Genomic DNA, 23,126 nt, shown 5'->3' on the forward strand with positions numbered 1-23,126 from the left:
ACCTGGCCAATCGAAGTCATTATACACGAGTGTACGTTCACCCGGTCACCGTCTTCAGTGCGCAGAATAGCACGCGCCCCATTCCCCGTCATGCTTGTCGAGTTCTATGTGTCCTAAAGGCCATCAGTCATAGTGTACGTTCACCCGGTCACCGTCTTCAGTGCGCAGAATAGCACGCGCCCCATTCCCCGTCATGCTTGTCGAGTGCCATGTCTCCTAAAGGCCATCAGTCATCCGCACTCCAGAAAATGCGCAAATCGCGCATGCTTGATAGGAGCCTGTCTGTGTGTATAATTCACTATTGCAGAGTGAGAGCCGACGGGGATTCTTATCACAAAAAAGGTAACGTTAACGTTCCAGATGTAGTCGTCGTGGATAAAATTATATAGTTTGTTTCTTTAATGAGCAGCAAGTGACCGGACCACTATGGAGCACGAGCGAGCGTGCGATTCACGCTATCAACATGGATGCTTTGCTCCGGAGGGTCTTCGCTCGCGCTAGTAATAGTACGGGGAAAGACGGAGCAGTGCGCCTGTTTCCTGTGCGAAATATTCAGAGATTTCTTTCTCTTGAAACTACTAAAATTCTTGACACTGATCGATGGCTCAGTATTGAAACTGTTATGGAGGTACGGTGCACAGGTGACGTAGTTTTTAAGTTACTTTACGTTGCTTCAGTTTCGAGTGAGTTTTGTGCGCCGAACGAGAGGAAATTGAATAAATAGGCGTATCTCTGTACTTTGAACTGGCCACACATATCAAGACACCGATCACTATGCCTTCATTGCGCAACTCTAGGTTGGACATCCCTTTTATGAACCGAGCGGCATATACATTTAATGGCACATGAGCGCTTTAGAATGTCTTTGGTATGTGATATAAGATACTGCCGTCTGGAAATTAAAGAAATAAATAAAAATAAAATTCGCTTGTGTTCGGTGATGTATCGTTTTGAGTGTTGCTAATGTGACTGAGATGACAAACACAATTATCCTACTGCTGAAGCAGCGTCAGCCGAGTAAATGGGAAACGCAGACACGCAACACCCAAACACGTAGACGTAGACATTCGACTGAGCCACACAACCGATCTGGACTGCGCATCGACGTTGGTCGACACCATGATAAGAAGAAAATGTCGCCATGTTCTATGATACGGAGCAATAGTCAACATTGCATGTGTCGAGTGGTTTCCCGTGGCTTAGACTTTATGTACGGCGTACTGGAGCGCAGAGGTCTTGGCAGCGACAGTTTTCGGGCAGGGTCCTTCAGTAAGGAAGTCCACATGGGGTAAGGTGGTTGGACGAGCGGCCACAGCGCGCCTCGATATTGAGCGCTGCTGCAGTCCACCTCACCGACAAAAAAGCTGCTGAACGCGTGTCTGAAGTTTCTGTTCTTTTGCTTGGGAACTACACAACGTTCCCCTTTTCTGGCAGTGGGAAAATATTGTCAAGTCCAGTTCCCGCACAGCAATATGTCCCTACGCTTGTTCCGGTGGTGCAGTTCTGTACATATTTCACGTATGTGATAAAAGCAGCTGGCAGGATACACGTGTATCAGTCGGACACAGCACATTCTAAGATGCGTGTTTTCGAGATGGCTGCGGCGTAGTTACCTACGTGGCTACATGGTTCGTCAACACAAGTTTCTCCACAAGAACGGCCTATTTCTGACCTACGTCTGCGTTTAAAGTTTCGTCACTTCCGTGCAGGACTCGGGCTGGGCTTCAAACGAGCCTATCTTCTTTCTCCGTTCGTGCATGGCAAGAGGTGCGTAAAGCATGACCACGACGAGATGCAACCCTGCCAGAGCACGGTATATACCATCATATGAGCCGAGGCTGTCGCGGAATAAGCCTGAAAGAAGGAGATGAAAGAAGTACGTTTTAGGCAAGTAAGATCATTGAAAGGTCATCAATCATTGGTAGTTATTAAAAAAGTTCTAGAGTACGGGTGCGCACTATAACCAGCTCTGATGGATAACCTTTGCATTCCCCTGACCACGTGCGAGTGAGCAGGTGAAGCATATTGGCGCTGTCTGGAGTACATGATAACATAATTTTAGCACCTGAAAAGATTCTACCCTCCAAATCGCACTTTAATGTCGTGCGCAAGTTTGTCTTTACACACAGATATGCAGTTCGAACATTTTTGGAAGCGTGCACAAAGCCTACTGGGCAGAGAAAGGAAACACCGCTTCCACTGGACATAAGACGATCGTAAGTTTCTTTAAGAATAACGCTCATGTGTATGTTAATTATTTGTTACTTTATGGCGGAAGCTCAGCCGGAAACACCTTTCCGCTTGTACAAAAATTTTATAGACTACCACGCTGTAGGCAACCTTAAATAGGGGGGCAATCGTTTAAATATAAAACCACTGTCTGATATCTGTTGCTTTGAGCGTCCCCCGAAGTTGCTAGTTTTGGCGATAGTAACGAGAAATATTGAGGAGGCGAGGGAGTAAGAACATTGAAAGGTCATCAATCATTGGTAGTTATTAAAAAAGTTCTAGAATACGGGTGCGCGCTATAACCAGCTCTGATGGACCTGATGGACCTGATGGACCTGATGGACAAGAGCTTCACTGGAGCGCGTTCTCAAAGTGAACAAGTACTTGCGCTGTGAGTTTACCTAACAAAGATTGGATGAGTTCAACTGTGCTTAATGAATTCTGTCTACATATCAGAACCTGCATGCTGTAAGGATTTCTTTCACTCGATTATATTCTTTTATTATCTATTCTTCATGCCCAGATGATCCAGCTGACAATGCGGGGCGAGCGCCTCTCGGACACTTGACAAAGCGCCAAAAGGAATAATATTCCCAGAGAATCGTTACATGCATTTACTGGCCAAGTATATTCATAGATACCTTTCTACACGACTGCTCTTGCGTTTAAGAAAAGTGAACCCTTCTCAGTCAGTTAGGTGTAATAATTCTAATAGGACAGTTTTGGACTACGGGTTTCTGACATCGCAACATCACAAAGACAAAAGAGCGTTGCTTCATTTTCTCAGGTTAACCCCAGTTCTGCGTAAGCATCTATCAGGTGGCGCTTGACGTTGTTCGTCTGCACCACCAGTGTGCCTCAGCTCTTTCCTATCTCCTTCTCTTAATTCTTTTGTCTCCTTCCTCCCTCGCTATGTAAGGCAGCCAACAGGCTCAACAATGGTTAACTACATCGCATTTCCTTTTCCATCTCTTCCCATCTCTGCACCCCTGTTGATTACTACCTGCAGTGATTGACCTGTTTTTCACTACTTGCAAATGGTTGACCTGCAATGCTAAAGAGTCAAAATGCCTTGTTGATGTATATTGTAGCCATTCTTGTATGTCTTGTATAGGGGGGCTTGCGCGCTTCTCAGGTTAATTGGTTTTTACTTTTTGCGCGAGCATTCCCGCATTGTGCTGATGCAGATAAATTTCAACTTCAACTTCAACTTCCGCTATCTAAGAATAATTTGCCAAACGGCTTACCTATGATCATGGGACTACTCAGTTGCAGAGGAATGAGTAGCAGCCCAACTGCCGTCATGCACAGCGGGACTTGGACGGCACCGAAGTACTGTGTCATGAGCGAACAGCGCAGCGAACTCACGGCAGCGACAAAAGTTATGAGGAGGGCGGTGTCGACGACGTACGTCATCGGCCACGACGTGTATGGCACGAGCGCATAGCAGAGCGTGAGCAGGGCGAAGCAGGTGGTCATCATCGTCTGTCGGCTCACGAAGTTCATGTCGGCGATCAAGGGCACGCCGACGTAGCCCGCAATTTCGGCAATGGTCGCGTACGTGATCGCCATGTCTGCCTGCGGTCGAGAAGCTCCCTTGTCCAGCGCGTAAGCGTCTATGGTTTCGAGGAACACGGTGTACCCGTAAATCTCCACTGTGGCACCCAGAACGATGACATAGAAGCTAGGAGCCTTCAGTATGGCAAGCCTGCGTAAAAACGAGGCAAACGATTGCTCGCAATCATTGCCACCACGCAAAGCTTTTGGCAACGTCTTGGGTGTCCTTTGTGACTTCGAAAGTGCAAAAACTCCGTCTTCTTTCGTAGTCCTCAGGACGGCCCTGGGGCCTTCAGAGCAGTCTTCTCGTTCACCGTCCCGAACTCGCAACCACAAGAAAAGCGCCACGACCGTGACGTTCATGGCGAGCGCACTGTAGACGAGCAGCGTGCCACGGAGGCCGTAGCGGCTGTTCAGGAAGGACAGCAGAGACGGAAACACAAAGGCGCACAGAGTGGTGCCAGCGTCGCGGAGCCCACTGGCAACGGCCAGATATTTGTCGAAGTGCAGGCCCAGGATGACCATCAAACTCACGAGCACGATACCTGCGCCCATGCCTGTCGATAAAGGAAGCGTGAGATGCGTAATCAGATGCAGAGAACAAAATCATAGATGCAAACGATTTATAGAGTTACGCATAAGTAGAACGATCCGGGTAATCATGTAAGGACGTACGGAATGAATCCTTTTTTCGCATAGCTTTGTCATCGCCTTCCACGCTATACGCGGTGCGTATAAGCGACAAGTGGACATCTGGATTAGATGGCTCACTTTCCTGTTTGCTGTACACGTTTAATATAAGCCGCTAGAGCTCTAGCGCACAAGAAAGTTTTCAGGTTGTATGACGCCAACACTGAATACTACAAATGAATCTTTTTTTCGCTTGCTCAAAGACTCTTTCTGAGCGAGAAACGTGGCAGTGGCTTGTAAAGGCTCCATTTGCGTCCTCCCTGATCAGAATGCAGGTGCTTCCCTGGAGAATATACAGGACCTAGCATCTATGCTCCTCAGTAGAAGCTCTCTGACGGCTTATTGAGTTCACCTCGCTGGTACTCAACATCGGAATGTCAAGGGCAGCTGTTGTCATAAGAGTTAGCGCTTTTGAACACTGTAACACTTTTGGTACTGTCGAGCTGCGCAAGCACATCCTTGTACAGGGCCGCTATAAGGTAAAGATGTTCCAAACTTTTTTATTCCAATTCCGCAATCAGTCCGCCGCGATTGATCAGAAACGTTTTTGGACCACCCTCACTTCGCCTGTCTGTCACGCGACGTCACGAAAACCGCGATAGTTCCCCATCTGATACGACGTGTGCACACTGAATATGCCTTAATAATCCGAACAAAATAAATAGTTATTTCTGCTGCGACGCCTTTTCATCATGAGCCCTCTGCTATTGGTCTAAAGTTTTTGGGCTGCACCCACTTTACCTTCCTGCCACGCGACGTCACAAAGCCTCGAAAACTCATCGCGTCAAGTTACGCTTTAAAGATGCATTACTATACCAAACAAAGCTGTTTTTTTTCTCCGTAATAGCCGCAGGCTGCCCCGTTCTGAAAGGGATAAAATATGGCTACCGCCAATCACTCAGACACTGGCTACTCGAACCTGCCGGAGAACATTGGTTTATTTCCGTATAATAAAGCTTTTTGCGTGGTCGTGTAACGTTTTCGAGCACTTTCGGCCCGTTTACGACCTCGCTCTGGGAACTCTCTTTTTCGGAGGATCCATTTTAGCGGGACTCTTAACCTTCCGTTGCACGCCGCCGCGATTTTCGACCAGCCACCGCAAGCTAACGAAGGCAAAGCGGACCAATCACATACGCTGGTATATATATTTTATTTAATTATGTTTTATTATATATTTTAATATATTTTTATTGATTATATTATAATAACCCTATCATTCCGATTATCTATTTTCAGCACGCTGGCTCGGCCCCATCGAAACCCTCTCCCCTTGCGCTTGCACCTCGCCTTCTGGTAGCCAATCACAAACGAGAAACTGCTCAATGTAGGCAGTGTTATTCATTCGTAAAGCAAAGAAAAGTGACCTCCTCTAATCTAGGAAAGCGCTTGATTATGCTGTTTAGGCAACGCTGCAGGTCACCACCCGATACTTGCGTCAGCGGTTACGCAAATTTGTCGTCAGGAGACTGGAATACAAACAGGTTTGAATAGTTTTACCTCATAGGGCCCCAGGTATGAACGTGTACTGAGACGCTTCTTAGTAATTTTCTCACGCATGTGTTAATGGGAGGTCATTGAAGGTGTGACATATGTAATAGGGGAGTCGTATAGCAGGCAACTCACGCATGGAAATAGCGGACTATGCGTATCAGGAAACCAGCACCGTCTACGATACGTTCTGAACAGAGTAATATTGATAACTTGCTAGCAGCATTCTTGGGCTTGAGGAAAAAAAAAAATGCTTTAGTGAGAGAGATGGCGCTGCGGGTACCTCTGGGCCAAAAGATGAATGGAACATAGGCTGTGATTGCAATGGAACATTCTCGCGCTCATGTTAAACCCAACTTTAGAAGATATCACTACCAACTTGGATATTTCGATTTTGTTCTTGATGGTGTACGAAAATACATGTCGTCTAAAACATTTGCTATGCTAACTTACAATGGCAAATGTTACTATGTGGTCCGGTCTTCTTGGCTGAACACTTTCTTTTTGCGTTTATGATAAAAAAATTTTGGTAATTAAAAATTGTAAGTGAACCGAGACGCGTGTTCGTCTCATTCAATGGTACCACGTGTTCCCACGCTGCTCGCAAAGGTGCGTCAGCACTATATCGCTCAACTCTATATCTCGCTACAGTTCACAAATAGCAGCCTTTAAGGTAACGTGACCGAGCACGACGAAAAGAATGATTGGCTAAAGTGTGTGCGTAAGAACTCGGTGCTTCTATTTTTTATGACTGGAGCATCCGCTGGTCTCGTTCACTGCCGCAGTTGGCCTGAAGTCGCTGACTCGCCGTTAATTGCAGCTGTTCTTCGCACCAATTTAACCAGTTAAAATGTAAATGTCTCCCGATGCGAGAGAAACTCAGATCTGGACGTGTATTCATTTCACTGCATAATATCCGCATGTCGTTATGATTATTAGTCACGTGTTTTAATGCCTAAAAGCACCACTCGAGATGTAGGGAACGGCTAATAGAGGGCAGCGAGATAAGTTTTACCACCTGTTGTTGTTTAACGGGTGCCTTAGTCTAAGAACACAAGCGTTTTTTCATTTGTCCTCTTTCGAATGAAGTGTTGCAGCCAGGTATCAAAGCAGTGACTTCGGGGTCTGCTGCAGATTGCAAAATCGAGTGAGACAGAGCGATCGGTGTCAGCACGTCGACATTCTAGTTATCGGTGCTCACATTTCCAATTCCAACTCATTTACCTGATGATACCCAACGCTCGTGCCCAATGTGGTACCCAACTGAAGGAGCTACAGTAGGAGAATAGAAGTCATGAAAAATTTGTTGATTTTTCATTGCACTGAATACTTTTCACTGCTCTCGCGTTCGCGACGCCAAAAAATTTGTCTTGGGGTAGAAAATGACGCGAATGTATTTTATAACGTTCTCTCCAAACACGCACTTATATGTGCAATTTAGGCGGCGGCCTTCACGTAAACATTGCAGTTCATTGAAGCCCAAAAGCTGTTAGTGCCCATCTAGAATACTAACTATATCGATAGCGGGAATACTGCCTGCTCTTTCTTCAGGACTCTACGTCGTGAATCATGCACGGTCTCATACGCGTGTTTCTCCACAGGAAGGGAAGTGTGGCAGCCTTACCATGGAGAGCACCCAGGACTAGGGTCATCACCGTGACGTTAGGGGCGAAGGCGGCCCCTATCAGCGGCATCCACAGCATCAAGCTACCGAGCAGTGTGATCTGGGACACCGTCAAGTGCTTCTGAAGCACAACTACAATCAGACCTGCAAAAATGGAAAATAGCTGCGTATGAATACTATGGCTTTGAATGATCTGAAACAGGAAGATTGGACTCCAGTGGCAGAGCCCAAACAAGACACGATAACGTTTAAAAAAAAAAAAAGAAGCCTCTGAATGTAGCTTTTACTACAAATAGCCTTCCTTGGCTTCATCGCCCGTTTTGTTGGGGGTCGGTTGTAGTTGTCGGAGGTGCACCGCCTATGCAAAAGTGCCGATGCAAAAGGTGCGTGCAGTCGAGTTGCCGGACACATTCACCTCGGAGCGCCAACTATTTTACATCTGAGACGCACGTGGCCTGCCACGAGTGCTTCTGGGCCTCTGGAGTACAAATGTTATGGTGGAGGGCTGGGGAAAGACAGCCCTCCAATCTATGCTCATTATAGAAATTTTGTATCAATCGCTCTGCTGTTTCCTTTTCATACGCGCAACTATCATACTTGTAAGGACTGCCTTTTAGCCTCTTGGAGCTTGACCCTGATATTGAGAAGAATATCCTACAGCAGGAAAGCACAAAAAGCCTTTAAAACAGGCAAAATTACACCCGGAAACATCTACAGCATCAGTTGCTTGCAACCATTGGTGGTGCCGCCCAAACTTAGGCCGCACCACTCTCATCGCCACCCTAAAGTTAGGCAAGGGTTCCTTTTCTAGTTTTCTTCCTTCAATGTTATTATTTGTCATATATGTGTAAGACAGGAGCATGTTTCACTTGATGGCATTTGGGTATCTGTTTTTTCGATCCTATAAGCTGATATCGTCTAAAGTATTTATGCTTTAGCCATTGAACAAGTTATATACTGTGGAGATGCGGGCGGTACGACAGCTGTCATTGTTCCCGATTTAATCCTAATATAAATTAATCAATCCGCTCTCACGAACAACTGAAAATATTTGGGGCATCGAAAGACCACTGTTAAGTCCCCCCCCCCCCCTGCTTTCTTTTTTTACAACGCTGTTTGTCCCCATTGTTTTCTTTTGTGCACTGTGTGGTTTTTGGATTTTAGAACAGTTATAGTGTTCCTTAGCTCGTATGATCTCACGAAAGCATGCGGACGGACATGGGCGGTAACAGTAAGTGAACCTTCACGTGAGGAAGGAAAGGAAACTGAAAAACAGGAAGATGATGAAGGGGAGATCAATGAGTCAAAAAGAACAATTAGAAAATGGTAACCGCGGAGAGGTTGAGCCGCTGCGACAGGACTCGCATGGATGCAGCTGGCGAACATGATTGTCGCGTGACGGCGCAGGGACGTGTGCCTTACGAAATAGGGCCTAAAACATTTGTGTGCAGTTGCCGGAAAGCTTATAGGCTTGCTATAGCTAAAGAGGTTCTGACTGAAAGCGGTTCTGCGTGCCCATCCGCATGGTGGAACAGCGCATTGTCGACGCACACGAGAGGACGTGTTCTGAAGCGAGACAAAGCTGTCGCCTATCATAGCACCAGGTGGCCGTGGAGGAACATGACGTTCTGTAGATTTGAGTGCGCAACACTTCCTCTGGCGTCGATGTTGGAGCGATGCCAACGCCTAGCGCTACGCTCAGACTACAATGGTAGCATTCTCGGAAGGCTAATATTTGCACTTCTGGGAGCGTTTGGCATCGTCAACGGAACTACGTTCGAAAACACTGCTGGCCGTTCAGGTTGGCAACTATGTGCCTTATGCATAGCAGGACTGTTTCAATGAAAATTCCGCGTCGGCAATTGAAGTCTACGCAGTGAATGAGGTCGCAGAAGTAGTGATTTCGGCTTCGACTTGCCCGCTTACCCGGTTAAGGCAATGGAGTCATGGATACATGCGTATCGCGGAAAAACCACGGCTCCGAAAAGCACAGGCAGTCTCTGTCGTCTATCCGTCGTGACTACGTTCACAGTTGGAGGCAAAGGGAGCGGAAACTGCAAAAGTTGCAAGTTATCTACTCGCTGCAAGGCTTAAACGGGCGGAAAACCACGTGGCGAGCGCGATTGGTATCGGAACGACTTTTTCACCTTGAAGAAAGCTGATAATTTTTCTTGTTTACGTGGAGCTGCACTTGCATGCATACATCCGGTCGTAAATTGAGGATGGTGGCCAAAGTATGGACGGTGATGTAGACTCACACGGTCAAAAACTACCCCATGCTGAAAACTGGCTAAAAGGATCGAAGCTGCTCCCTCTTCCTCTTCAATATTCATCGTTGAAATATGGCGATGAAGGAAAAGATAGAGGAGAGGTGATATCTTGCAAAGGAGGTTATAGAAAACCTGCTTTACTGAAATGCAACCACTGCCATTGCTGATAGGTGAATCAGTGAATGAAGGTTCTGTGTGAAATGGTGGGGTGATGGGCCGCACCACGCGGGCAAATAAATGTACGCACAGTAGTTACAGGTGGCGCAAGCGGCCACAGCAGCGGCGAAGCATATATTGAAAATCTTGGGATGCGTGGCAAAGAATTGCCACCCGCTTTAAATGTCTCACTTTATTACCGCTACCTAATAGCAAACGTACCAAATGCTGGGACGGCGGAAGTCTGAGGAGGAAAGAAAAACCGAAATATAAAGTGCTGATTGGCTAGGTTATGGCGTTCGCATCTGTTTCGGTTGTGGAGCTATTTACACTCAGTGCAATATGTATGAACGAAAGAGTTGCGCTCTGTGTGTTTACGCGCGAATTTCTTGCGGAAGACCTGCGCAGTGCGTACATAGTGGGAACACAGAATTAGTCGCTGTTTTCTCTATTGCCATCCAGCTGTCTTTTCGTGTGAAATCGTCATGTTCAAAGATACAGTTCACTGTAGAAATTTCGCTTAAATATAGGGTTGCAATAATGAAGTAGATCCCGAAATAGTACGACTAACGATATTATGTGCTCAAGGAGAGGACAGAGTGTCTCTAGCCTCGTGAAAAAAGGCCCAACAGCTATTCTACCGACAGACGAAACACACAAGAAATGCTAGTGATCAACTGTTCTTCTGACTACTGTCAGTATCTGTCATGAAAGAAGAAGGTCAACTCGGATTACTTGTACTTGCAGCGGAGTCATTGTAGAAAGGAAATTTACCAGGATGTCGCGCACAGGTGCACGACAAGCATTTCAATTATAGAGCACATGTTGTTGCAATGACAAACTTTTTCCGCGTTTTCTGTGTTGTATCATGGTGTCCTCTAGAGATAATGGTTCGTGCTGACCAAGGACATAATTTTCGATTATTATTTTTATTTAGTGACACTGCTTTCGCACAATTCATTACCGACCCTCCGTAATGCGTCTGGTAGAAACAAATAAATCACAAGTGATAGAGTACACACGAGTGTGCAGTTCATACTATGCTGTAATCAGAGCGGAAGAACGTAAACAGCTTGCACTAAGCCATTTTTCAGCATGGGAAAAAAAAAACAGCACATAGGAGAAGCATCCCTTCCACTATGCGCACAAATAACATGTTTGTACTTGGCGGTTATATGAGGGAAGCTATATTGTGGCTTATGCTCTTTTTCAATGCACATACGGACTTCGGGTGATGATGCACTAATCGTGTTGCATATTACGTTTTGAATCCTTAGCGAATCGATTTTGAATTGCTTATTACTGAGAGATCCAAATGAAGAAAAGGGCCGACAGATGGAGGAGCACACCATAGTACAGAAGTTAAATAAACCTGGATAAAGTGCCAAGGAAAGGCTGGCCGACATTTTGATAGGTGGGCCTATCTTTATCAAAGGCGGCCTTGTCATCCACGGCGGGTTAGCTTTAACGGGTTGGTAGTGTAAGTCACTTGTAAAAGAAGATACTGAAAATAAATTAGTCGCTGCATGTAGTCTTGCTAGGCATTGTGGTGGTAAGGATAGGGTTTCAATTCGAGGGGGACATAGCGGGGCGGGGTGTAGGAGGCAGGGAAAGAAACGAAATAAAAGGAGAGAGTGGCGGAGCGGCGGGAGGGGGGGAGGCGTTGTTACGGCAGTGAGAGGGTAGAAAGCCTCCAGAGAACTTGGCAGGAACCCTTGGTGTCGTAGACGGCGTGCTTTTGTGGTTAGGCCGGTCAGCCGCTCAACGCGGGCGCATGAGTTCAGTGCGTCAGGAAATTTGCGATCGTTAAGATGGCGACATGGAGTGTGCGGGAACGAACGCCAGGTGTTGAAAAGAAGAGGTGGGTGGGAGCGGGTTGCTTCGTAAAGGGCCGTTTAGCGCAGTAGGTTGGCGTAGGCGTCGTCGCGACGGTGTACAGAAGTGGGTTAAGCCTGTGGCGTGTAGGCGTCGAAAAAGCTATGCTGACGTTTGGGGCTTTCGGGCGTGTCGATGTCGGATTTTTACATGAAAGAAGAATAGAAAGGGAATCTGCAGAACAAGCGCGGGGGGGGGGAGGTGCGGGGGAGATGTACAGAGAAAGTAGGCTCGCATGATTTTTTTATTAATTATGGGGTTTCACGTGCCAAAACTACTTTCTGATTATGAGGTGCGCCGTAGTGGAAGACTCCGGAAATTTGCGCCACCTGGGGTTCTTTAACGTGCACCTAAATCTAAGTACACGGGCGTTTTCGCATTTCGCCCCCATCGAAATGTGACCGCCGTGGCCGGGATTCGGTCCCGCGACGTCGTGCTCAGCATCCCAAAACCATAGCCACTGAGAAACCACGGCGGATTTGCATGGTTTTTTGAAAAGTGAAATTCGGCTTCCGACAGCGATAATTATCATCTCGCTTTGTGTCCCTATGGCCACATAACTTATTTGCACAGGTGGTCTTCGCGTGCCTCCGCGTGCAACTTGTGCGTTGCACCCATTGTATTCAGCCACCTCCGTCCTACCGGCCTTTGTAATGGTTTCACGTTCAGCCATAACTATGTCACAATTGAAAGAAAACAATAGTGGTTAAATGAACACTTGGAATCGAATAACTGCAAGTGACGAGCGCAAGTGGCATGCTGGAGTCTAAAAGAAACTTGTCTTCTCGAGGACTCTTGTCCAAATATTGTGTTTCGGCTCATCCTTCCCCTGTTGACCTGTTCTGAGTGCTTGGTGCGTAGTCACACTATGGAAATCAGCGTGCAAGTTAAAAGCAAGAGGACTGAGGACAGCCGCTGATCGGATTTTGGTACTGTTTGCTCGCGCTGTCCTCGATTTGAGTTGCTTCGTTCCTTAACTTCGTGCCGCTACTTTTGCTTACTGCCAGAGTACGTCATGATGGTGAAAACGCTCTCTGGCCATGAGGCGTTTGAGTGGTCTACGGCGAACGTGTCCATAATGGCGACGAAGAAGAAGCCAGAGTTTATCTGGGTGGCTAGGTTGAAGAACGAAGCTATGGCAGCGGCCACGGCGATGCCCCAGTTCCGGTCCATGTTCTTCAGTCCTCCGAATTCGGATTTGCGCCTGGCAGTTGCGGGTTTTCCGTTCAGGCTCGGGTACGACACCGTGAAGACGCTGTGCGACCGACTGTAAATAAATGCGGAGGAGAAAATGTTGAATTATATCCTATATTTGTAACTTGACTTGCAAGCCTACCAAAAATGAGTATATTAACATGTTTAGTTGAGCGTAAGGCCGATTTACGCTGGAAGGTGAAGGCCTGAAGTGATCAAAAGTGGCCGTCGTTTGAACAAGGCGGCTATTCTTCGTCAGCTTATATGCATTGTTGCCCTGACGAAGACCAATGCCTTTGTCAAAACGTTCGAGCTCGCCCACAGTTGATAATTAATTTTTTATGCATCTGATACCACTTGCACAGAGAGCCTGGTAAAATTACACATAGTGCTTATCGTTTCAGCTCGAATAAAAATTTCAAAAATAGGTAGGTCGAAGTCTGCTCAGCAGTGTGCTCTTCCTGGTAGATTTCGTCATTTGGACGCAGCGAAGTAGGGAATCATCCACATATTTATTTTATATTCATGGTCTGCGAAAAACAAGAAGTTCGAATGCGATTAAGCCTCCAGTGGAAGTCGGTGAAAAACATTGTCGGGTTGAGCAAGTTCGGTGTGAGATAGGGGCAGAGTCACTGCGCATGGCATTCTTCCGCGCCACCGCTCTCGTGAAGGGGACTGAAGGAACGTGGGACTCTTACATTTTTTGTTTACTGCAGGACTACTTTCTGGATGGGCACACATATACGTACTGCATTATGAACAGGATCGGATTAAGTTTGATCGCGCACTATTCGGGAATGGCAGACATTGTGACATATGATAATTTTTTTGAAATATATTAAATTATTGATGGGGTTTTACGTGGAGAAAGTACAATCTCATAATTACGCACGGCATTGTGGGGAAAAGCTTGCTTTGCGTAATGGTTACAGTATCGGGCTTCTGTACTAGATAGAGGTTCTCAGTTTGAATTCCGCCGTCGGACAATATTACTTACTTGAAAAACTGGCACTTTCGGACGAAAGGTGAACCACTGACAGGGATCGCAAGGTTTGGAGTTTTTCGCTCCGAGGCGCACCAGGGAGCGAAAAAGATGAAGGCACGAGTAAGAGACGTGATGTACTGGCCAAACAAGTCACGTGAGATAGAGCAGTTTGGAAAAGATGCTCTGTCTGCCAGGAATATAAACCGGAACGCAATAAAACCTCTTCACTGTCATAACACCCCAAAGCTGCCCTGGGAATTCGTTGGCATGCACCGGTTATTCTATGAGCGCCGGGAATTTGTCGTAATTGTGGATCTTTTTCCTTTGGGAGATCCCTGATCTTTCTTAGAGCACGGGTAACGCTCTTAGTTCATAGCGCACAGAACTGCGCACATAGCGCACATGGCGCACAGAACAGCTTTAAATTCTACACATGGTTTGTCGGTTAAACTCTGCAGTGATAACGGCCCACCATTCGGCACCTCGTTTTCGGAGATTTCCTGCGGCAGCTAGGCGTTGTCCATGTTGCGTCGTCTATATCATCTCCGCTTAATGATATAACAGAAAAGCAGTACAAGAGGCCGAAATGCTTATAAAGAAATGTTTACATAACCGAGTTGACTTTCATATGGTATTCCTGGAATGGTTAAACACGTCAACAGATGATGTTCTAGAGTCCCCTGTGCAGAGACTCATGGGCCGCCACAAAAGGACTATAATGCCCAGGCCCACCAGCCACCTAGTACCAGAGGAGGCACCAAGCAAAAGCATTCACAGCAGGCTTCAGATCTGTCAACGCGAGGCGGTTTACTGTAATCGTGGAACGACGCACTACTGCCACTCTCTCCGGGTCACCCAGTAACTACATATGGAACTTTCCAGCTAACCTTTTCGCCTGCTATTTTTCTGAAGCCAGGCGATACGCCCCGTTCCGCGGTCGTGAGAGAGTGAGATGGTCGAGAAATGAGGCGCACAAGAGAATACCTGCGGGACTTAAAGACCCATCACGAAGGCAGTCCCGCAAAGTCATCCGAAGAGGGCTCCAGAGAAGACAACCCCTGTCAAGATCTACACAGAAGCACGAGGATTCGCCACAAGCCCTAACTATACCCGCAATCTGGGTTGGTAATAAATTTATTGATTTGCCCTGTAGGTTTTGGCGACCCAGGCTCAGGTCTCCCACGGTGGCACATCGAGATCTTTTCTCAGCGCCATTTCACCAGAGTTGGTCGCCGAGGTCGGAGCTGGGCAGAGCGGCTGCCCACCTCAGCGATAGAGTATCGGAGTTTAACTCGTTCTTTCGTTGGGCGTTACATTCCCATAGCATGTGTTTTAGTGTTGCTGTGTCCTGTTTGCATATCTTACATGTGTCTTCTTGTGTCTTCCGTGGTACATCACCTATGTCGCCTTGAAGAAGACAAGTCCACTTGTCGAAACGCTGGCTGCTGCTTTCACCTTGTCCTCATTTTGTTCATGTGTCTTCTTTGTGGACTTGAGGGAATATCCGTTGCAGGGGAAATGGGTTCGGGAAAGTAATTGTTTGTTGTTGACGCCGGGCCGCTGCTTGTGCCCTGTTTAAGTATTTGTGTGGTGGTGGGATAATTCTTCTGGCTTGATGTTTCCTTTCTGTGATGTCGTTGTATCGGGTCGGTCTGTCTCGCTAGGCTCGGGGGACTTCACGAGAGGCCAGCCGGGCGCAGTCCGTCAGCTCTCGCGCTCTGCGGTGTGTTTCCTCGTTGAAGTTTGCGGATGCGAGGTCACCCGTGTTCAGGTAGGCGGGCATACGGTTGGCGGGCATACGGTAGGCGGATACGATTAGACTCGGGTGCTCACTGGGGGTGCGTCTCCTCTTAAGGATGTTGTTGGCTTTGGGTGAAATGCGTCCTTTGGCAAAGTTTCTCACCGCCACCTGGGGGTCGCTCAGGGCGGTGTTGCAGTCCGGATTCGAGAGGGCCAGGGTGCAACCCGCCACCTAAAAAGCATATTTGTTTTCCAATAACGGGAATATGTAGCCCGGCTGAATCTGCATTCGTCACCAAGCACCCGTAATCACGTGATCTATTACGTCACGTTGCTTCTTGTATATGTAACTTGCACAACTGAAATGAACTCATTGTTCGCCCAACAGCTGGCCTGGCTGCAGTAAATGTATATTTTCAAGCTGGCAATGCACGAAATGGGTGTACTATGCTGAGCTCGCCGGCCTCGCCGGCCGCTGCCATGTTGGCAGCGTGTTTATGTTTAGGCCGCGGCCAACTATCCAACACTTTGATTTTGCAAACTTTGGGCAGCTTCGGTTTGCTTGGGATCCAAGCCCAGGTAACTTCATATCGCGACTGGAACTAGTTGGCTGCCGTCTGGCTGCTATCGGGCTGCCAGAAGTCCTAAAACCTAAGAGGCTCAGTCATTGGCTGAGAGCTGCATGCTGTGATTTCATGCCTCCTGCCGCTGTTGTCGTCGTCGTCGTCAGAATTTCATCGGCGCACTCGGGCTACCGCTTCAACGTGTCGTCGTCACCTTCGTATGACTGACCCACTCCGATCACGGCACTGGCGCACTTGACACATCACATGTCCCAGTAAAAAAATTTCTTTTCGAAAGGGACTAAACGCTCGTATCGGTCAACTTCTGCGAAGTTATCTTGCCTCTTCAACGGTTACAGTGTTCATATAGTGTTCTTGTGTTTGTGGCTGCTAGCAAAACCTTCTTGCTTTCTCTACAAGAAAAAAATAAAAGGGCCGCGCTTGATGAGGCTAGCTTGCACCCGCTGTGATCAGTGCAGTTCTAGTTCAGTGAGTCACAAAAACTGCTCTCGTGAAGTTTACGTAGGCTTCACTTATACTGCACCAATAATAGAAAAGCGGAACATCGGAGACAGTCTAACGAACATACAAAACAGTAGCGAGCGCTTCTTTCGTGTTGGGAACTAAAATGCTTGCAGTTTAATATGCAACATATTGAACGGGATTCTTAACATCAATAGGGGATGAGTACAGAACACAAATATTTTTTCACACCCTTAGGATGAAGCCAGTGTTTGAGACTTGTAAAAGTGCTCCTGGGACTTTCAAATGCATTCCGCGGTACTTTACTGATTGCTTAGAGACAAAGACAGAGGAAAGGGGAAAGGCAGGGAGGTTAACCAGAGGGGAAGATCCGGTTTGCTACCCTATGCTGGGGAGAGAAGGGAGGAGGAGGTCAAGTGATAACAAAGTAGAGATAAAGAAAAAATGGAGCATAGACATAGAGTCACAGTTGGTCACTGTCGCCGCATACTGTCACAGCGCAGCACAGTAGCACTTGCAGCGCTATAAACATCTGTTCAGGCTGCAGCCGCTTGTCCAGTTCTGTTGCCTTTAAAAACTGCAACAGTACCCTCGTCGTGCTCTGTTGCGATGGCTTGTGATGGCGGCATGTTAAAATAAGTTTCTCTGTTACAGGTATTCGGTCAAAGCGCGCTATCGCGATTGCGCGATCGCTCTCAATCGCAAAAATATAGCTCGCTCGCAAAAATATTTATGTGAGATTTAGAGACAGTGCCGAAATGACTTGCATTATTATTGTTTAGTTTCGTGTTATCTCTAACATTTGGAATTTTCTATTGAAAATTCGTGATCTGTGGGAATACTATTTACTGTTTTTTTTTTGGAGAGCACAATTATTCGCACAATTGTATTTTTTTTTTCATTTGATGCCATGTGTGAGCGTAAATGTGAGATCTATTTGAAAATTTTCATTTAAAAATAAAAATTAAATTCTAGAACCATACGTAGGGAAATCACCATCTGGTTCTGAGATATGCCGTAGTGAGGGGCTGCAGACTAATTTGCACCACATGCGGTACTTTAACGCGCACCCAGAACGCGGTACAAGGCGTTCGTTAATGCATTTTAAGTCATCGAACTGCGCCCTGCGCGGCCGGGACTTTATCCCACGACAGGGTGCCTGACACCATAAGTTTAGAGCCACAAAGCAACCATGGCGGTTGTAAATTGGACCTCTTCGCGCGTGCAGTTGCTAACGCTGAAGCTTAGAATATAAAATGACGTAGACATTGCTAATAAGATTGCTAATCTATAAAATTCGCAACCATGGCAGAAGCCCGTAGCAATGCAACTACTTTGACGGCACACCTACTCCCCAGATTCTTAGACTTAACTTTGGCCGTTGAATGCTTTCACAGAACATGCATTGTTACATCACTTATATCCTCAAAAACGCGCTTGCGCTATCGGAAGATTTGTGAGCCTTTTTCTGACTTAGATGGTGAGCTGGTAGTGTAGCAATAAGATCGTAATATGTGGCCAACGCAATACTGCGATTTCAAACCGGCGCAATCACCACCGGCTGTATAATTGAATGATAGCACCAATGTCTTCATTTCTAATAACTAGAGAAATGTGATAGCTGGTAGTATTATGTACTGTCTCTTTAGAAAAATAAACAGTTGGGAGTAACCGCTCGTCTGTCCACCTCCTCCGCGTCTGTGTCTATTGTGCGTGCTACAATTTTCACCATGAATACTTACCAATGCGCCCAACTGTCATATCTGCTGTAGAGAAATGTGACTTTGCAGTGCGCTCATCGCAGGAGATAAATTTTGTGGCGCAGTGGACTTCACTTAAGTGACAGCAGTTTATGCGATGCCGCCAATATAAGAGAGAGAGATATAACACATCTTTAATAAAAAGTCTCTGCTGGGTTCGAAAGGGGAAGACAGGCGGGAAGCTTAAAGCGTCCCCTTCCGTCAGTCGCAGGCTAGGCCTTGGACCGTAGCGCCGTTCTCCGCCAGCCGGACAGCCCAGAGCTGGTCTCCTGGGTATTCGCTGAGCAGCGTGGTGTCCCACTGCTCAGGGGTTTTTATGTTAGCATTGTGGTTTATGCTGCGTCAGATATTGTTTGGAGCTGATGTACATGCCCATATAATGCGATGGAAGTCTGGACGTGGTGTATGGCATGCCCTAAAGTGTGACGAGTATAATTCTGGGTGTATTCGGTGCATTAGTAGTGGCTTGTTTGTAGAAGTCTCCATGTAGTTGACTGGTGTTTGATTTACGATTTGTCAGGCGTGTTGTGTCGGCTGGCGCTCATCTTGATAAGAGCTCATCTGGACCTGGTTTTGGTTCTGGAGGCCGTAGTTCTGTTTGGATTCCTTCGGGTATTTTTTGTCCAGAAAGAGATGGGCGATGCAATTGACTCTCCCGGTTTATACTTGCTCGGGCACCGTTGTGCGTAGCGTTGTTCCCAACTACATCTGCATGGCATGGCGTCCAGGCGAGTCAAACAGTTCTTCCGCAGCCCTTCTCGAGGTTCAAATGAGAATTCGGTATGCTTGAGGTGATATAAGTCCCTTGATGTAAATAATTACGGCTTCTTGACGGCCGCGTTGCGCAGCTCAAACCTCGAAAATCAACTATGGGCCATCCAGCAAGCCCGTGAGGCGGCGAGGAGACAGGATCTCCGGACCTCCTCGGAGGCGGCCTAGGCCCAGGCCACGAATTTGCCGGATTGTTCATAAAGTTGTCACCACCACCACTCTTTGCAGTCGGTGACAATGCATGATGCAGTGCTTGATGCGTATGTTAAGGCTCTATTGCAGCCTCTTCCCCTTCTTCTGCGTGTTTAGTACGTATGAAGCTGGTTGTTGCGCTATCCATTTTTCCACCCGTAGCAACTGCCAGAGTAAAAGCGAATTACATCGGCATGGTTCGCTACACCTAGGTTATAGATTACTGTCAAACGGAAATAAGCCTTGTGAAGTTGGTTTAAAGAAACTGTGCAATAAACCATGTACCTGTAGCATTTTACATTCCTTTTAAGAAGCTGCAGTTCGACAAACGTGCCAGGAGGTAATGGGAAACGGCCAAATATGGTTATCCGATCAGGCTGTTACCTGGTGGAGGGGAGAGGGGGGGCTCATGATGGGAATGAAAAGTATAGTGAGCGTAAATAGTAAATGAACCTAGACACAGCAGTAAATGTCGTCAAGCTGATTAGCGGAACTTAAGAGACAAAAAGTTGCGTCCGTGAAGACAAAAAGCATACCGAAGATGACCAACAAGAAATGATCTGTAATTTGCTCGCAGAATGATTATGGCGCATTACATATAAAGTTGACATTTAGTAGTATTCTAAGACGGATCGGCAACGTGATCGGGATTTTTTTAATTCGGACATGGACCTCATCCAAAATAATATTCAAAAATTTAACGATTACACACCAATAGCCCAGCTCTACATCCCACTTTCCTTAACACTCGGCGCTTTATATATAAAGGACTATATATTAAAATCTTTGTGGAGCTTCTTCGAAAGAAACTGCACTTCTGACAGTGAAAAAATACATTTATTTCTTTCCTTTAAATTTCAGTTTAAGCGCAGTTTTCCTGAATGAAACACACAATTTTTGAACAAAGGGATAGTCTAAAATCCAGAATGCATAGCAACGGCATTCCTATCCAAATATTTTGTGGGGATACACAGCCTAAGCGCGATTAGTTCGTACCGGACGAGCTGCAGGCATTGTAGATATCGTTTGGCTCATACATAATGGCTGTTTGTCATTGAGCCAGCATAACCAGCCAGTTTCCCGTCACATCTGTGGATATGGCTGGCTCCCGGCTGTGCATAATTCGGAAGGCTGCCGGCAGAATAAATTCCAGCTACGTGATCCCTACAGGTGCTGGCCATCCTGTTCCAAAGGTCTATGATATGAATGAAAACGCTCCGTGTCCGCGTTAAAATTCAGCAGGTGTCGCATAAACATCACGGCAGCTTGTGTGTACCTTGCGCCTTAAGGTATGCGCGTTCTATTGCACCAAACCTATTTCCTTTGCTCTGCAAGTGCAGCACAATGACCACATTTAAATCATGGCTTCGGTTCCTTGCTTTTGGCTCTCGATTGCGACTGTATGATATTTTTAGAGGACTAAATGAGGAGTCACTACCGGCTACTAAGAATCACATGACGCAAGTAGAAATATAAGACCAATCACGAGACTGCAAGCACAAGAGGAGCACCATACGAAGGTAACATAAACGCAACAACTAGTCAGCGGTGAGGGTACCGCATGATAAGAAGAAACATCGTAAAAATACCTTTTAAACATAATGGCAATTGCTTACAAATACAAAGAATGCCACGAGAGACAAGAAAAGACGCGCACCAGTAATTCCAAACAAAATGAGATAAAGCATAGCATCTCAATCTCCCCGTACGAAGCGTTACATTGGCTTACCGTACTAGTACAGGTCGACAGTATGAATGTCATCGAAGAATTATCTTACTGCAGCAAGTGTGGATTTTTTACCAGTGTGCACGCCAATGACACGGCAGCGGCTGTCACATTATACCGGAGGAATACTACAACGATAGCGTTTCGCGAGTCCGGTATTCGGCAAAACGCAGCGCAAGGGGACTGGGCCTGGCCCTCTGACCGTGCCGTTTCACGGATGAGCAGAATCACAAACGTGAATGGTCTGCACGGCGTAGCAGCCTGGTGGCACAGTGCTCAACCAAACACAGTAGCAGTAAGACAGTGTATTCTTCTTTATTGCAGGTGTAAAGTTTTCGCAGTAGCGTAATCGTTAATACGTTGTTTTTTGAAATGTTTAAAACGTATTACACTTGGTTAGAGCAACATTAGCTCTTTGTTTGGCTGGTTAAGCTTTGCCATCAGGTGGCTGGACCGTGCCCACCGATCAGGCCACTCCCGTAAGTCTGCGCTAAAGTTCCTTCATCAGCTTCAGTTTCTGCCTTCACTCATCCGTCGAAACGCCCAGCTCACCCGTGGTTACCGGTGTACCAAACACGTTCGGCTCTGCGACAGAACGCTCGCCACGCACGCTGGTTCGATGGCTCTCACTTGGGTTCAACTGCCAAGCAGTTGGCAGAGAGGTTGGAGAGGCTTCGCGCACTCTCTCCTACACAACCGGAAGTAGGCGACAAGAGCTGCCATCAGGAAATAGAGCTAGTGAAGGTGAAGCTTAGGCCCGATCACTCGGCGAAAGAATTGAGGAGGAAATCCATGCCTATGGAGGAGGGTGCCTTGTAATCGTCCGTAGCACTCTTAATATGAGACGCTTCACAGAAATTGTGGTGCGTGCGATTAACTTTATCTGTACCCAACGCATCTACAAAATTTGTCCGAACCGTTTCAGATATCCTTTAACATGTTCTCGAGCCTCTTTGACAACCTTCAAGTTTCTGCTCCATATGTTAGCACCGATGGAATGAATTGATCGTACACATTTCTTTTCAATGATAATGGTAAGCTTCCAGTCCGGATCTGGCAGTGTTTGCCGGCAGAGACACCTAAGACTTACGTGTGTAAATGCGAAAGCCCTATACCATTTGCAGACCTCGGAACGTAATGAAATTCACCATTTTATTCACACATGGCGTGGCGCCATCCCCGCCCTATTGGCTGCGCCGTCACGTGCCCAGTGACGAACGCACTAGTCTTCGCACGCGCTAGTCTTCCAGATGGCTGCGACATGACGTGTGTAATCACGCACGCGCTAGGCATACCTTTAATAAACCGGAACCATGGAACCGGCATGCCGTCGGGGAAGCGTGCTCAGACTCAGATTGTCATGCACGGACTTACGTTTTCAAAGCCGTTAACCTACTTTGTTTACAAGATCCTCCTGGAGAAATTCGACGTCAATTCGAGAGCTTTCGACGTGTTTATACTCTTGGGGCCGTCGGCCATTTTTGGTACTATCTCTCCTTCACGCTGCCGACGGTGTAGCTGTATTTTTGCGTAACGGGGAATAAAATGCTTTCACATTAAAAAACGCGCGCGCAACATGTAAAACAGGAACCACATGGCGCGATTTATGGCACGAAGACTCGGCCCGGGCGTCGTTTCGACGAACGCTCCAAGGAAAATCGCGCAGCCGCGCGAAAAGGACGCGTCGCATGGCGCTGCCGCAACCGCGTCCAGCAATGACACTGCAGCGCGAGGTCACGTCACGCTTACGTCAAGCATTCGTTCCTTTAGCGCCACTAAATGGTGTTGCCTTCCGCGCGTCTTGGCGGAGCAACTGAGCGAAA

General features: G+C 47.0%; 1 protein-coding gene across 1 annotated transcript in view; it reads right to left on the reverse strand.

Annotated features, from left to right (window-relative positions):
• Positions 1 to 760: 760 nt before the first annotated feature.
• LOC126538422 (monocarboxylate transporter 2-like) overlaps positions 761 to 23,126 on the reverse strand; it is a 37,552-nt gene continuing 15,186 nt past the window's right edge. Inside the window, exons 2-5 of the mRNA XM_055073709.1 lie at positions 12,891 to 13,156; positions 7,589 to 7,732; positions 3,477 to 4,343; positions 761 to 1,854 (exon numbers count right to left, since the gene is read on the reverse strand). Of these exons, the coding sequence (XP_054929684.1) occupies positions 1,685 to 1,854; positions 3,477 to 4,343; positions 7,589 to 7,732; positions 12,891 to 13,156 (1,447 nt within the window). The 3' untranslated portion in view covers positions 761 to 1,684. The remainder of the gene's footprint in view (positions 1,855 to 3,476; positions 4,344 to 7,588; positions 7,733 to 12,890; positions 13,157 to 23,126) is intronic.

The sequence above is a fragment of the Dermacentor andersoni genome, chromosome 3 (genome assembly GCF_023375885.2).
Source record: "Dermacentor andersoni chromosome 3, qqDerAnde1_hic_scaffold, whole genome shotgun sequence".
Classification (NCBI taxonomy): domain Eukaryota; kingdom Metazoa; phylum Arthropoda; class Arachnida; order Ixodida; family Ixodidae; genus Dermacentor; species Dermacentor andersoni.